General features: G+C 46.9%; 1 protein-coding gene across 6 annotated transcripts in view; it reads left to right on the forward strand.

Annotated features, from left to right (window-relative positions):
* Positions 1-737: 737 nt before the first annotated feature.
* Positions 738-15,971, forward strand: part of LOC119978209 (cytoplasmic phosphatidylinositol transfer protein 1-like) — a 206,723-nt gene continuing 191,489 nt past the window's right edge. Inside the window, exons 1-2 of one of the 6 annotated variants that reach the window (XM_038819646.1) lie at positions 738-828; positions 9,438-9,714. In XM_038819646.1, the coding sequence (XP_038675574.1) occupies positions 9,667-9,714 (48 nt within the window). In that variant the 5' untranslated portion in view covers positions 738-828; positions 9,438-9,666. Of the gene's footprint in view, positions 829-6,563; positions 7,100-7,957; positions 7,977-9,055; positions 9,320-9,437; positions 9,715-15,971 lie in introns of those variants that run through there. The other 5 variants (XM_038819650.1, XM_038819644.1, XM_038819645.1 and 2 more) reach the window with 5 other exon arrangements.

Genomic DNA, 15,971 nt, shown 5'->3' on the forward strand with positions numbered 1-15,971 from the left:
GATGGAACTGAGGGTTTAACTGGGTCGGAGCAGACTCGATGGACCGAATGGCCTCCTTCTGCACTGTATGTTCTATGTATCTATGTTCTATTAACAGATAATGGATCTCACCGTACAAGGCTGCTTACCTAAACATAGATTATCCTACAAGGATTATCCTTCCTGCAATGTATAACACTATTTATTTTATTGGGTCTCACATAACCTGGAACGAGATCCAGAGCTTTATTTGTTTGCCATTTTCAATAATATTGACCTGCTGTTGAACCACAGAAGTCGATTGTGGCAAGTCACATGACCTCAAGGTTGGCCCTTTGGTCTGGGAGCCGCGTCCAGGAATTGTAAGGTCACAATAATTCCTCGCTCAGCCCGTAGGATCTCACACTTCATTGGAAGTACCCCTGGTAATCAATGAAAACAGTGGGACTCGCTGTCCGTCCCCAACGATCACAAGAGATCAGAGGAGATGATCATTGTCACTTTGACCCTCTCCTCAGGAGGAAAAATGGAATTGTGGTCAGAAGCTGATTGTTAAACAGTAGCGAACCATCAATTGGCTGTGTCGGATCATTCTAACGTTACACCTTTAGCTTCAGAAGCAGCCTGCTGTTTCCCATCACACCCGTGAACCTCCCAAGAAACAGAATTTCAGGTTGAACAACATCTTGCTTCTTGGAACCTATCTCTTAACGGAAGATTTCCTCCCATTGCCTGCAGAACTGACCCAGTCCCTGTGTGCCATTGTCAGCGTACAGCCTCAGCACCAATGTGAAATGAACCCTACAATTCTGGTCTTCAGCCAGCTGAACCCCAACTGTGATGTGAAAGGTGAGATGAATGTAGGAAATGTTTATATAGATTGTATTATTCTCATCCGTTGCGGTAATGTTATTAAAAGCCTAGGTTAAGGTATGTATATATCTGTTGCAGTAATATTATAAAGGAACCTAGGTTAAGGCAGCCAGTCTGTGTGACTCCTAAGGCTGCAATTAAGATGTTGTAAAAGTGAGATAAGCATGCATTCTAACCATGTACTTGTTTACCTATATGAGTTAATGGAATATTGTGTATTTTGGATGGTTCCCTGGGGTTGGGGGCAGGGGTAGATAATTTGAGACTGTGTTTAGACTTAGATAAACAGGTCATGGCATCTGAGTGGGATAGAGATGATGTAATTAATGGGAGCATCCAGTGTTGTAGAAAACAGCTTTGGATGTAGGATCGTTCAGTCTGACAAAGACAGAAGGATTTTCAGGCTATTCCTGGAAGTCTCTCTCTCTCTCTCTCTCGCTCACTCTCTCCAAGCAGTCTTTCCAAGAAATCCCTACTCAATAGTACAGCAAATATCCCTGTGTTTGCTAACTTTATTTATAAGTGGCTTTTGATCTGTGGTGGGCTTTGCTTATTTGGAAATAGATATGGCATGAGTTAGTCATTAAAGTGTTTGTCCTTTTCTTTAGAACTGTTTAAATGTTAATTGTAAAGCTATATTTCTGTGATGTTAACGTAGTTAAAACTCAGTTAACAAGAAAGTTTGTTTTGCTATAAAAGATCCCTATTTATCAGTGGAATCCCTCATGGGGCGGAGTGTCCCTTCCTCACAGCTTTACAAATTGAGAAATTGTTGGGGTCTCAAACCAGTTGCCGAATATAAATTGGGGTCTGGTCCGGTCCCAAAACAAGGGATTATTCATTGGATTCTCACTCGAGAATCTGGAAGACTTGTGAAATAATATTTATTTCTGTGGTACCTGTACTGTTGCTATTCATGATGTAAAGCGTTGCTTGTGTGTGTGTGTGTGGGTGAGTGGTGGATTGAAGTGGGTGTGTGTGAGTGTGTGTGAGTGAGTGGTGGATTGAAGTGGAGTGAGTGTGTGAGTGTGTGTGAGTGATGGATTGGAGTGGGTGTGTGTGAGTGTGTGTGAGTGAGTGGATTGGAGTGGAGTGGGTGTGTGTGTGTGTGTGTGTGAGTGGTGGATTGGAGTGGAGTGGGAAATTCCAAACACTCCTCCCCAGGTTTTGAAACACACTTTCCTTCTGAGTTAATCATAACATGAGTTTGCTGCGGAATATTGGTAAATTGGATCACCCAGACTGAGGCTTTGGGAAAACAGGCCACCGCATACTTTAAAAATAATTCAAAACACTTCCGCTTACAGACCAGTGGGGAGAGGAAACAAGTAAAGTTTGCCTGTCTCTCTCTCTCTCTCTCCAGTCTGTAACTATTTCTAAGTGGCTTCATATCGGAAATTTTAGTTAACCAGATTTTCTTTTCACCAGGCTGAAAATGATGTTCTACATACATATAGAGGACTTAAAACCACATACCAGGATAATGCATCTTAAAATGATGACTGTTTAGAATATCTGATTAATCCAGACATGCTGCTTCCTCCTTGCTGTAGGTAGACTGTTACAGTTACAGGAATGGACATCGTAGGGGCGTTTCACCCAAATACGTTTGGGCAGGTTTGGTGGGGCGGCTGCCCACCAGCTTTTTGGGTGAGATCCAGACCTGTATTTACCCACGCTTACTCATTTTTTTTAGAGGCTTGGGGAGTATCGCACCAGTCAATCCCATCACTTTGAAATGTTTTCAGCCATGAGGAACTAAACTCCCTGGGCAGGCTGGCTCCTCAGAGATCGGGGCGCCCTTTTGAAAGGGTGCCCTGATCGCTAAGTGCGCTTGAGGGTCCCCCACAGCCCCTACCCACATACAATGCCACCCCCCCCCCCCCCCCCCGGACATGAGCATCACCAACTCCTCCCACCCCCCCTCAAGTGAGCAACCCCCCCCCCCCCCCCCGCTATGGGGTCGCTGACTGCCCCCCCCTCACCTTTCAGAGATTGGCGCTGGGCACAACATGATGTGAAAATCAAGCCCCATGTTTCCATTTCCAGCAAATCAGCAAAAAGTAAACGCATGAATCTATATTTCAATAGTTCCCCTCTGCCCTGAAGGCACGGACTCACAATGGTTTACACTCCCACTGAAGCTGATGGCCCTCTAGTGTTTGGCCCGTCTGACCACACTCCTTGTGTGCCAACTTGGGCATCGGGGGGCTATACTGCGCTGGAAGGCATCACACTCAAAGCAGATCCTGACAGGTACTCAGCAATCATGCACATAGGCACACTTGTAACTGGAGTCACTGTTTCAGAAGCAGGGTCCGGATTTTGAACATGACTCTCCTGCTCCTAATGCTCCTGAAGCAGAGCCAAATGGGTGAAGATTATGAGTGAACTCTGGCCCTTCTAATATCACACTGGGAAATGTCTTTCCCCATTCATGGTATTCAAGGGCTCGTAACACATTTCCTGTAGAACTGTGAAGCTGGATGCCACATTTTATAATTCACATCCATTGCTGGTAAAATGCTTTGAGGCGTCTGATGGGCGTGGAAAACACAACATAAATGCAAGTCTTTCTTTGGTTTTAGAATTGCTTTTCCTCCAGAAAAATGCCCAGCCACAGGACAGTCTGTACATTGGAAAGACTAAGGCTGAACAACCTCTTGAAAGATGTCCAGAAACACGTTGAAGGGGCGGCACAGTGGCACAGTGTTTAGCACCTCCACTTCTGAGTGGCAGGGACCTATGTTCGATTCCGGCCTTGGGTGACTGTGTGGAGTTTGCACGCTCTCCCCCTGTCTGTGTGGGTTTCCTCCGGGTGCTCCGGTTTCCTTCCACAGTCCAAAGATGCACGTGTTAGGCTGATTGGCGGTGCTAAAGTGCCCCTTAGCGTCCAAACGGTTAGGTGGGGTTACTGGGTTATTGGGGTAGGGTGGAGGTGTGGGCGTGGGTAGGGTGCTCTTTCCAAGGGCCGGTGCAGACTCGATGGGCCGCATGGCCTTCTTCTGCACTGTAGGGATTCTATGTGTACAAGACTGAAGTACATCGAATAGATTTGCAGGGACTGAATTTCAGCCCGAGGTGAGACAGCTTCATCGACTTTCGGAGATACACCCCAGGCTTCAATCTGGAAAAAGGCATGGACTTATGGAACCAACATTCTTGATTTTAACCCTTAATCCAATCTTTCCAATTTCATACCATTGTGCCTTGTGTTGTTTCCAGTCACATCCCTTGGGTTAGTCACATGATGAATTCAAGAAATGCTGAAGTAGGTTAAGCAAAGGGTTATTGATACATGTGATTTCTCACTGGTTTGACGCAGATTTCCAACACACATTACTGACTATGCCTTTTACATCATAATTCCTATTGTCTCATTGTTCTGACGGAGAACTTGCATTATTGACCCAATTACAAATCACTGAGTAATCTCCAACTTGGAATATTTTCTCTTAGTTGTTGGCAGGACAAGTTCAGAAAGCTTTTATAAAGGCATTCCAGCATTCCTGGCTTCACAGATAGAGCCATTGAGCACAAAAGTCCTATTTTTCTTCATGCATGGTACGGTCTGCTTGGACTGTATGCAGGACAATAATTTTCACTGTAGCTTGGTACACGTGACAATAAATCTAAAAGTAAGGACATTATGTTAAGCCTTTACATATCATTAGATCTGGCCCCTAGCTACAGCAATGTGGTTAGTTCTGGCTTTCTGCACATGCACACCCAGGTCCCTCTGCACCTCCACCCCGTATAAAATTCTACCCCCCCCCCCCCATTTTGTATTGTCCCTCCATGTTCTTCCGAGAAAAATGCATCACCTCACACTTCTCTGCATCTGCTGTGAACCTGCCTTTGAAAAGCTTGAGCCTTCAGTAGTATCTTCGAATAAAACTTATTTTCTGGAATCTATGTTATTAACCTGGCTATTGTGTCACTGGGACTGAGAGGCAGGCAGTGCATTGTCCATTTTGACAGCAGGGTTCTCTTGCTACACGCTTCAAACTTGATAACTTGAGGCTCAGGGTTAGTGCATTATTATAAGCTGATCTAGCGCATCCTCCTTTCTGTCGCTTTGGCTCGACAACTAACATAAATTGCCAGATTGGCCACAAATGCAAGCCCCCAAAAATGCAGCCCACAGGCAGTGTGTTCAAGTAAAAGCAAAATACTGCAGATGCTGAAAACCTGAAGTTTAAAGGAAGACAGGAAGCACTGACAAACACTCAGTGGGCCAGGCAGCATCTGTGGGAAAGGAAGCAGATTTAATGAGCTACGTTTAATATCTGCAGCAGTGGTCCCTTCCACTGGCCTGAAAGCAAGTGACAACCACACCGTTGGACCTTCCTGTGGTGCCATAATTGATTTAAATGCCCATCAGGCAGCTGCTGACTGCCTTTGGAGACAAAGAAGCCACCTGCAAAGGCTGGCAGCCAGTCAGAGGGCTGGCGGCAACTTCAGTCCTGGCTGGGCCACCGGGGGCGATGGCCACTACCGAGACTGCAGGAGACCCCCCAGAGCAACAGCATCGATGGGGATCCCAGAAGTTAGGCTGGGACTACAGGCAGGCCCTGGTGAGGGGATGGGCGGCGCCATTATCCAGGTCAGCGTGGCTCTCCATTCTGGCCAGCCCTTGCCACGTGCCGCGGGGTGCCCAATCAGGAGGGCCCCCTTGCCGCCGAGCGATTACCAGCAGTGATAGGACGAGGTATTTAAGTGGTCATTAATTGGTAACTTAATGGTCTGGGGCTGGGAAGGCATAATAATACTAATAATCTTTATTGTCACAAGTAGGCTTACATTAACATTGCAATGATGTTACTGTTAAAAGCCCCTAGTCGCCACATTCCGGCGCCTGTTCGGGTACACAGAGGGAGAATTCAGAATGTCCAATTCACCTGACAACACGTCTTTCAGGACTTGTGGGAGGAAACCGGAGCACCCGGAGGAAACCCACGCAGACACGGGGAGAACGTGCACAGACAGTGACCCAAGCCGGGAATCGAACCTGGGACCCTGGCAATGTGAGGCAACAGTGCTAACCACTGTGCTACCGTACCACCCTTGCCTAATGTGACCTTTCCTGCTCCGACTCAGGCCAGTGGTGGTGGTGGTGGGGGGGAAGGGGGGGGGGGGGGGGGGGTTTGGTTGGGAAAATGATGGGTTCTCCACCATACGGTTTCCTTCCCGGCTAATGTGGGGTGCCCATCTCCCAGCATGCTCCTTGGGAGTGCCTGATGGCTGGCACGGGAGCGATGGGCCGAAAGGAAAGGCCTCTCTTTCCTTCTGTGCTGTAAAACCCTCCGGCTGCGTGGGCCTCTGCTTTAAATTCCGCCCAATGTTTCAAGGCGATGAACCTCTCCTCAAGAATCAAAACTCAGCCGGAATGCCAAGTTGCATCGAAAGCAGCCCTTGACAAAAACTAGCTGGCTGCCAAACACGTGGAGCGCGTGGTCAGAGAGGATCTGCACATTGCCCGCCTGGCAGCATTTGAAACATGGCAAAGTACAAGGTGAGGAAGCGCAGAATGAATGTGCATGTTGAGTGAGGGTTTAGTGCGAATTGGGCAATGGAACATTGTCATGCTGGCGACCAGGGTTCCAGCTAAGCCCCCAGTGGGTTTGCTGTGCAGATTCCTCCTGTGTGCTGTCAGCAGTTACTGATCTCCGCCTGAAGGAGGCGGTGCGGCGCCTGCAATATGAAAGAACCACTTGCAGTGCTGTGGGCTGCAGTTTTAGTTTCTGATGTGTGTCCCCCCCCTACCCCATCCCCTCCCAATTCTCCCTTTATTTTCCAGCGGGCTCTTCTCCAGCCGGTCCACCGGTGGGGTGGAAGGGGGCAACAAGAGCAAGAGCTCCTCCAGCCGCGGGACTGAAGGACGCGCTCAGTCTCCCCTCCGTTTACAGGATCGAAACCTCGGGGAAGGTCAGGAGAAGAATGCAAACTGCTCCTCCCTGCCAGCCACCAAAGTTTGTGCTGTCTTGTGGCCGGGCTGTGCTGTGCTTTGTGTCTCCCGCGCCAGGACGTGGATCTTTGAGAAGCAACTGAAGACATCGTTTTATTTACTCTTTAACACCCCCCCTCCCTCCCACAGCAGTTGTGACCCGTTCCTTTTTTGGTTGGCAGACTGGAGGAGATTCCCCCTTCCACACAAGCTAAGCGGCAGGATCGGAAGGACAGAGCGGGTGGGTGAACTTTTCCCATGCGGGGGGATTCACTCACTTTGTGCCCAGTAACCTGGAGGGTGAGTCTCGCTTTGCCTGGAACATGTGCAGCATTGAGAAGCATTTTGTTTAAAAGCACTGGACTGACAGTGGCTAGCTGAGATGTGCATTGTAGAGAGTGATTGGGGCTAGGTTACTGTAACTGTGTGTGTGTGTGTAAATATACAGTTTAATCTAAATATATATCTAAATTAGTGGCAGTGCTTTATGTGAATGTATTCACACACACACATACAAAGAGCATTATTAATTCAGGCTGAAAGGCACAAAAGTTACTTGTGTTAACTGAAGCGATAATAGGACAATTAATGAGAATTAATAGTGCACACAAGTATCTGATCGCCTGGTGTTTAGATGCAATGGATATCACACTGAAACTGTAACCCCTCCCCCAAAGGGTTAACTCTACAATTGTAAAATATATTTGATGATATGCAGGGGTTGCATTTATTTCAGCAGCTCCAAATTGCTGGGGGATTTTTAATTTTTTTTTCGTTTGGTTGATTGAGTGGAATGTTTTTTTGGCCAGTTGAGTGCTGAGGAAGGAAGGGCTTCTGGCAGAGCTGTACAGAGTGGCCGCGCCAAGGAGGAGGTGGGGAGGTGAGGCTGGCTGAGAACTGGGGGAGATCCGGAATTTGAGCACCTCAGGGGTCCTGGGTCCCCGCGGCCATCAACAGCTTGACAGACAGGGTGATGGAGCAAATGGACATCCTCTTGCCTTGCGTGAATTTTCATTCCCAATTGAGCACAATAGTACCAACAATTTATGTGTGTGAATGTCAGTGCTCACAGATATTTTTTGTGAAGTAAAAATAAACTTGGGGGGGGGGGGGGCAATTGGTTGGAAATTAAGTAAACTTGGAACGTGTGAAGCAACTTATTAAATCAGCAAATTGTGTAAGCAAGAAACTTCCTTCCTTTTTAAATTGTAGAGCAATAGGTTGAGGTGTTTTAATTGTGTTCCGTTTAGTTCCATACACAGGATGTTTGAGGTGAATGAATTATGTTCTATATAGTTCAAAACAAGGAATGGTTGAGGTGTTTTAATCTTGTTTTATGTAGTTCCATACGCTGGGTAGTTGAGGTCAATAACATAGATGGATTTACGAGAAAGAAAAGGGTTATGCTGAAAGGGTTGATGAAAACGTCTGGGAGTAATAGAAGGTTATGCTGCTAGGGTTAGACAAAGGGATGGGATAAGGCTCATGTGGAGCACAATCACTGGGGAGGGTCCAGTTGGGCCCTGCAGCCTGTTTCTCTGGCTGGATTTTCCATGTTAATCCATGCAAATTAGCTCCAATATGCACTGGACCCAATTGCAACCCAAAGGAGCAACCTTTAATTGTCAACATTGGTACATTGAAGGTATCGAGCTACGTGGTGCTGCTATCAAGCTAATCCTCAGTATTCTACAAGAATTGCGAGAAGCAAAAGTGCCCCTCCTGAATATGTTCCTTGCAGTGTTTGCAGTGGTACTGACCACGGCTGAGAGCTCATGTTTGCAAACCATACCAAAAAAAACCCGGCGCTGCACATGACTTATTACAAATGGTCATTTTCATAAACATTGTTGCTTTGCCTTAATAAACATCCTGGACATTTTAAAATAGAGTTATTGCACAAATATGTAGGAAAGGCAGCTTGGAATCGGAGTGAATGTTAAAGGGAAAGTTGTACCTTTCAGTGCAATGCCCCTGCTTAAGCGCTATCAAATCAATCTTCAATTTTTACAAACTATTGATTGCTAATATTTCACATATTTGCATAATCAGTACAAGTGTGCAATCCATTCAGTGATATATCAATTGCGTTTTATTATATGCCGGTGGTGGGCATTAATTAATTGGCGTTTCACTTGACTGATCTAAAGCAACAAGCAGTGAAACTACTTGAGTTAGGAGGTGTATGCTTGTAATGTTTCATTCCGTAAATAAACGTTAGGCTGAGTAAAGATTGGCATCTTTCATCAATTGACTTTATTGAATATAACACTGTAGACGTGATTTGTACTCGTTTTCATTGCAGTTGTTCGTCTTAGGATAGAGCTAACTTCAGTGGAGTGGTACACAACGTGATAGATGTAACTTCCAGGAGGTTGACAGTACAATTTTGGCGAATTGCGTCATTGTTTCATTCTTGGAGCCGACTCTCTTGACCATTTGCCACAGCGTTGTAGATTGATCTAACCCCTTTCTGCCAGCAAGGCATGTTTACGTCCGCAACAGTATTGCAGCAAAAAGGTGTTACCAAGTTTTCCAAACACAAATTTTAATAAACGCAAACACAAAAAGGAATTCTTATTTTAATAATGACTGATGACCTATTTTTAAATTACATTTTTCTCTTTCTCCCACCCAGAATAAGACGGCTGAGCTTTGAATCCCAGCCCTGGGGATTTTGCCACACCAGGCTTGGTGGTATTCGCTGCAGTGCCTCAGCACGAGAGACTAGTGCAGACAGGACTGTCTTTATATCGTCAGCTGGTAAGAGGACTAATGTATCACCTCAGTTAACCGTCAGTGGTTTCAGAAGTGATCCCCTCAGTGCCTTCAACAAGTTCATACTTCACCCAGGCTGAAGCACCATTATGTTGATGAAAGAGTACAGGATCTGCATGCCTCTCACTGTGGAAGAGGTGAGTGATTTCCATTGTTGAATCATTTAGTTACAGCTCCCTTTGACAAGCTCCTCTTACATTTAAAATGTGAATTTTGAAGGAAAAAAACCTTGAAACCACTCTCTTAGTTCCTCTTGAGCTGCAAAACACTCAGTTGTTGAAGTCGATTGCTTGGAAATACATGACAGGCATGGTCACAAAGTAGTCCTCGGAACGTGACTACCGAAAGCTGGGCAAAGTGCATACTGTTCTCCCAAATGTAGTTATCGAACAGCAACATTCATTTGGTCATTAATTTTATTTTGATACAAGGATAATATTGTACTAATAAGCTAATAGAACTGAAGCAAAAGATAGTCCATCTGTCCATGTCCTATAAAATAGTCACAAATAAACATCGCTCTACGTTGTGTGGGCTGAATAATCTGCTCCTGTCCTGTTAAGTTGTGTGTAATCTTCTGTAATGTCTTAATGTCCTTTCTAAAAACAAAAGTTACGCAAAATTGTCAACTTTGTTTTGGTTCTGTTTGGAAGAAAGCTAGAGGACATATTAAATGATAAAGCAGTGAAAGGCTTCTTATGTCATTGGGATTTTAATTTGTGATGCCACCTTCCTTTTTGAAAGGGGGAATTCAGTGTCAGGATGAAGTAAGACCTGACCAGAGTATGCGCATGTGTTCGGGGAATTGTACTTCATTATTTTCTCAGATCTTCTTCGTTCGTCCTGCTTCGTCGATATTTATGCAGAAAATGTGATGGCCACTTTGGAGCCGGGGCAAGTCTCTTCTGCTCCCATACGCCTGTCAAATGGGTGGATCGGGCGGCTAGGCCACAAAAAGCCTTGATCCTCCAATAGCATAACACAGTGAGCAGGTGGTGGGCCTGGACTAGAATAGCGACGCCATGCCTGCGACGTGTTCCATTGCTGAGCTCCCAGAACCAGGTCCCAAAGCCTCCAGAGCAAACTGCTGAGAATTGCATTCTGCGATTGCCTGACAGAAAACACATCAGCCATGATCTTGTTGAATGGCGCAGCAGGCTCCAGGGTGCTGGATGGCCTACTCCTGTTACTGGAGAGTGAACGCGTTCTCCGGGGGTTCGCTCCTCACTTGCCGAAGCCTAGTGTTCAGAATCAGGACAACTGAGCTTGGGATTCCCCAGGCGTGTACTGGGGTACTGCTGGAGTTTTGACCAGTTTGTGCCAGTCAGTCCAGCAGTAAGCTTGTCCAGACAGCTTCAGCTTTCCTGTTGATGTATTGACTTGAGGAGCGATGTAGGACCGAGCAGGAAGAATCTTGCCCTCCATCGATGGGCCTCTCTATCCAGGTTCGATGAAAGAGCCAAGCTGGCTGGTTGATGAATCAACAGTTATTGCTTTCCTACCTGAGGATTGCTGTGTGCGCTGACCTGGTTCTGAACTTTGACCCTCAGGTGTTTCATCTTGGCAATCACCTTGACCTCAAACAGATCTGGCTTGCCTCCTCTAAGAGTCTGACTGATCATCGAATCATAGAATTTACAGTGCAGAAGGAGGCCATTTGGCCCATCAAGCCTGCACCAGCCCTTGGAAAGAGCACCCTACTTAAGCCCAAGCCTCCACCCTATTCCCGTAACCCAGTACCCCCACCTAACCTTTTGAACACTAAGGGACAATTTAGGATGCCCAATCCACCTAACCTCCACATCTTTGGACTGTGGGAGGAAACAGAAGCACCCAGAGGAAACCCACGCAGAAACGGGGAGGAAGTGAAAACTCCACAGTCAACAGAGGCTAGAATTGAACCCGGGTCCCTGATGCTGTGAGGCAGCAGTGCTAACCACTGTGCCACCGTGCCATCTTGATCCTTAAACAATTAACCAGTGCAATTTGATCTCTCACTAGCTGGGCAGCAAGTACCAGGAGCTCCTCATGCTAGCAAAGTGAAAAGGACAACTTGCCAGAACATGTAGATATTGAGTTGCCTGTGGAGTGTCTTGGAGTATTTTATGATCTTAAAGTCACCATGCATTGCTGTTGTACAGATGATGGTTTTATCTCTTTTCTGAGTAGGGCACGGGGACACAACCAATTGTATAGAGGGGTAACTCCACCAGTTGGAGGGTCACGGTTGACATGTCTGCAATTCTCTTGGGCAGGGAGGCCTGAGTGCATAAGTGAGTTTGCTTTCAAGCAGCCAATAGCGAAAGCCTTCCTGTTGCTCAGGTATCCAAGCTTCCCCATCAACCACACTGTGGACATCTGCTTTCAGAATGGTGGAAAGATTCACACTGGGCGTCTCCCATTGTGCCAGCAACTGTAATATTATAAACATCCAAGTCCGTTTTATTCTGTTATTCAGATACACGATGGAGGCTATTTACCTCATTGTTCCAAACAGTTGGCGGGCGACCAACATGGAGAGGAGTGAGGAGTGAGGTGAATTTGACCTCGCGCCTCGTCAGAAGACACCTGGCGAGCTGTGGCTGCCAATCGAGTAAAGGGTGTTGAGGGGGGTGGGTGAGCACGAAACGGCCTGGAGTTGTTGAATGGGGCCAGGACATCTACCAGGATATCCACTCTTGCTCCCTCTGACTCCACTTTCAACGTTTTTGAGCAGCTTCTAGCTGTCAAACTTTAAGCTCCTCTTGCCTGAAATTATCAAGGCGAACTCTGACTCGGCGAGTGCAAGTCCGAAATATGTGCAACATTGAAATGAAGCCTGTGCTCATTTCTGGTGAGCCATTCGGCCTACTCTACTGTGGCTTCTGGTCCAGAGGTGCCTTGCGCTAAATGATCTTTGTTTCCAGATCTCTCCCAGCCTTTCCCCTTCCCTATCTTTGTGATCCCCTCCAACCCCACAGCTCTCCGGGATCTCTGAGCTCCTCCAATACGGGCTTTTCTGCACAATCCCAATTTTCATCTGTCCATGATTGGCAGCCTTCAGCTACCTGCCTTCCTGCCTCGCTCCCTATCTGTCCTCCTAAAACCTACCTCTTTCACCAAACTTACTGTCACTTCCTGTGGCTCGACGTGAAATTTCGCCTGACCTGCTCCTTAATGTGGCTTGGGACATCTTTAACACATTGAGAGGCAGTACATCAGTGCAAGCTGAGAGAATCCACCTCCCTCCCCCTCCCTTGCTGGAGTTAGAGAGGCAAGTTGATGAATCCGCAATGGAATTTATGGCTAACCTTCAGTAATGTGATCTGGCAATAGATGGATGTTATAATCAGAATAGAATGAAAGCTAGCCATGTGACATATGTGAAATTTAATTTTCATCAAAAAGAATGGAATTAAAATGGATGTAGTCTGTGCATGAGATTGAAATTCAAGTAATATAATTACTGTAGTATAATTAAATTTACATCACAAAATCTCACTTTTAGAGAGCTATATATATACTTGCTCCATCAATCAGGCCACTATTTATTTATTTATTTACAATCTGTAGTAAATTGCTGAATTTGTGGTGCAATATGATTTGAATTTCTGGTTCTATTTTAATCTTGTATGGAATGATATACTTAATTTCCAAGTGATATGCTTCAAATTAGAATACTGCTTGCAATAATATAATGAAAACTTGATACCGACTCTGCATTGTACTCTGCTTAAATGGTTCCCTGATCTTAAAAAAAAACTCGTAGCGATCTTTCACTTTATGTTTTACGTAATAATGCACATAGTATTATAATGAGAATTATTTGAAGAAAGGCTTGCATTTGTCTAGCGCCTTGTACAAAAGTTCAGAAGAAATAGGAGCATGATTAGGCCATTCCGTCTTCGAGCCTGCTCCACCATTCAATAGGATTGTGGCCATAAATCCACTTTACACGCAATAACTCCCTTCGATCAAAAATCTATCTAACTGAGCCTTGAATATGTTCAATGATCCTGCCTCCACTGCTTGCTGGGGAAGGGAATTCCGAAGACTAACAACCCTCTGAAGGAAGGAATTTCTCCTCACCTGCATCTTAAATGGTAGACCCCTAAGTCTAAACTATTCCCCTAGTTCTAGATTTTCGAACAAGAGGAAACATCCCTTCAGCATCTGCTCTGTAAAACCCCCTCAGAACCTCAAAGTCTCAACACGATCATCTCCCGTTCTTCTAAACTCCAATGATCGTCGGCCCAACCTACTTGAGTATGACAATCCCTTCATCCCAAGAATCAGGGCCGGGATTCTCCCCTACCCGACGGGGCGGGGGGTCCCGGCGTGATGGAGTGGCGTGAACCACTCCAGCGTCGGGCCGCCCCAAAGGTGCGGAAGTCTCCACACCTTTAGGGGCCAAGCCTTCACATTGAGGGGCTAGGTTGTGCCAGAGTGGTTCCCACTCCGCCGGCTGGCGTGAACGGCCTTTGGCGCCACGCCAGCCGGGGCCGAAAGGACTTTGCCGGCCGGCGGAAGTCCGCGCGTGCGCCGGAGCGTCAGCGGCTGCTGACGTCATACTGGCGCATGCGCAGGGGAGGGGGTCTCTTCCGCTTCCGCCATGGTGAAGGCCATGGCGAAGGCAGAAGGAAAAGAGAGCCCTCATGGCACAGGCCCACCCGCCGATCGGTGGGCCCCAACCGCGGGCCAGGCCACCGTGGGGCACCCCCCCGTGTCAGATCGCCCCGCGCCACCCCCAGGACCCCGGCGCCCGCCCGCGCTGCCAATCCCGCCGGTCAGGTAGGTGGTTTAATCCATGCCAGAGGGAGAGGCCTGTCAGCGGCGGGACTTCGGCCCATCGCGGGCCGGAGAATCGCCGTGGGGGGCCCACCAACCGGCGCGGTGCAATTCCCGCCCCTGCTGAATCTCGGGGGGCAGGGGGGGAGAATTCGGGACACGGCGGGGGCGGGATTGACGCTGGCCCTGGGCGATTCTCTGACCCGGCGGGGGGTCGGAGGATCCCTCCCCAGGTTAGTGAACCTCCTCTGAACTGCATTCAAAGCAAGCCTGCTTGAGTAAGGTGACCAAGACTACACCCGGGTAAATTTCGAGGTGGGTGTGGTCTCGCAAATGCCTTGGACATTTGTAGCAGGGCTTCCCTACGTTTACACTCCATTGTCCTTGCAACAAAGGCCAACATTTTGTTTGCCTTTCTTACTACTTGGTGTACCTGCTCGTTCACGAGGACGCACAGATCCTTCAGTCTTGCAGTATTCTGTAGTCTCTCTCTGTTTAAATAATCTTTTCCGTAACCTATCGCAAAGCACTGTATACCAAATATTCTTTGGAAGTGAAGATGAAGTGAGAGATGGTGGCGTGTAAAGATAGATAAGGTTGCAAAGAAGGTATATTGAATGCCCTCCTTCTTTGGCAGAGGTATGGAGTGCAAAAGCAGGGATATAACGATGAAATGTATAAGACACTGTTGAGGCCACAATTGGAGTATTGTGTACTGGTCACCACATTACAGGAAGGATGTAATTGCTCTGAAGAGCGTGCAGAGAATATTTACTAGAATGTTGCCAAGGATTGGAGAATTGTAGCCCCGAAGAGAGAGTGGAGGGGTTTTCCTTTGAACAGAGAAGATTGAGGGGTACAAAATTGTGAGGGGTAGAGATAGAATAGACAGGGGGAACCTGTTTTCCTGGGCACCGTTCAAACTCAGGAGTCATAGAAGTGACAGAAGTATTAGAGGGAACATGAGGAAAAACATTTTTGCACAGAGGGTGGTGGGTGTCTGGACTTCGCTGCCTGAGATGGTGGTGGGGGCAGAGACTCTAAACACTTTTTTTTAACAAGTTCCTGGACCTGGATCTGCACCGTAAGTGCTGTAAGCTGCAGGGCTATGGGCCATGTGCAGGAAGATGGGATTAGAAAGGGCACCGGAGTGTCATTTGGGCCGGCATGGACAAGATGGGCTGAATGGCCCCCTTCTGTCCTGCATCATTTCTATGGTTCTTCTAAGTCTTGTCACTGTTATAATGTAGGAAATGTGGCAGCCAATTTGCATACAGCAACCTCCCACAAACAACATTAGCCAGATAACCTGTTTGATTAATATTGAGGGGAAAGTATTGTCCAGAATTTCCTTTCAAAAAGGGCATCATGGCACCCTTTACATTGATTTTACAGAGATAATGGAGTTACATCTGACAGCAGGAGCTCCATATATGTAGATGCCACTGGATGGGCCAGCATTTATTACCCATTCCTAATTGCCCTTGAACTGAGGTTACTAAGGGTCAACCACATTGCTGTGGATCTGGAGTCACATGTAGGCCAGATTGGGTAAGGACGGCAGATTTCCTTCCCTAAAGGACGTTAATGAACCAGATGGTTTTTTCCAACCATTGACAATGGTTTC

This window comes from Scyliorhinus canicula, chromosome 15 (assembly GCF_902713615.1).
Source record: "Scyliorhinus canicula chromosome 15, sScyCan1.1, whole genome shotgun sequence".
Taxonomy (NCBI): domain Eukaryota; kingdom Metazoa; phylum Chordata; class Chondrichthyes; order Carcharhiniformes; family Scyliorhinidae; genus Scyliorhinus; species Scyliorhinus canicula.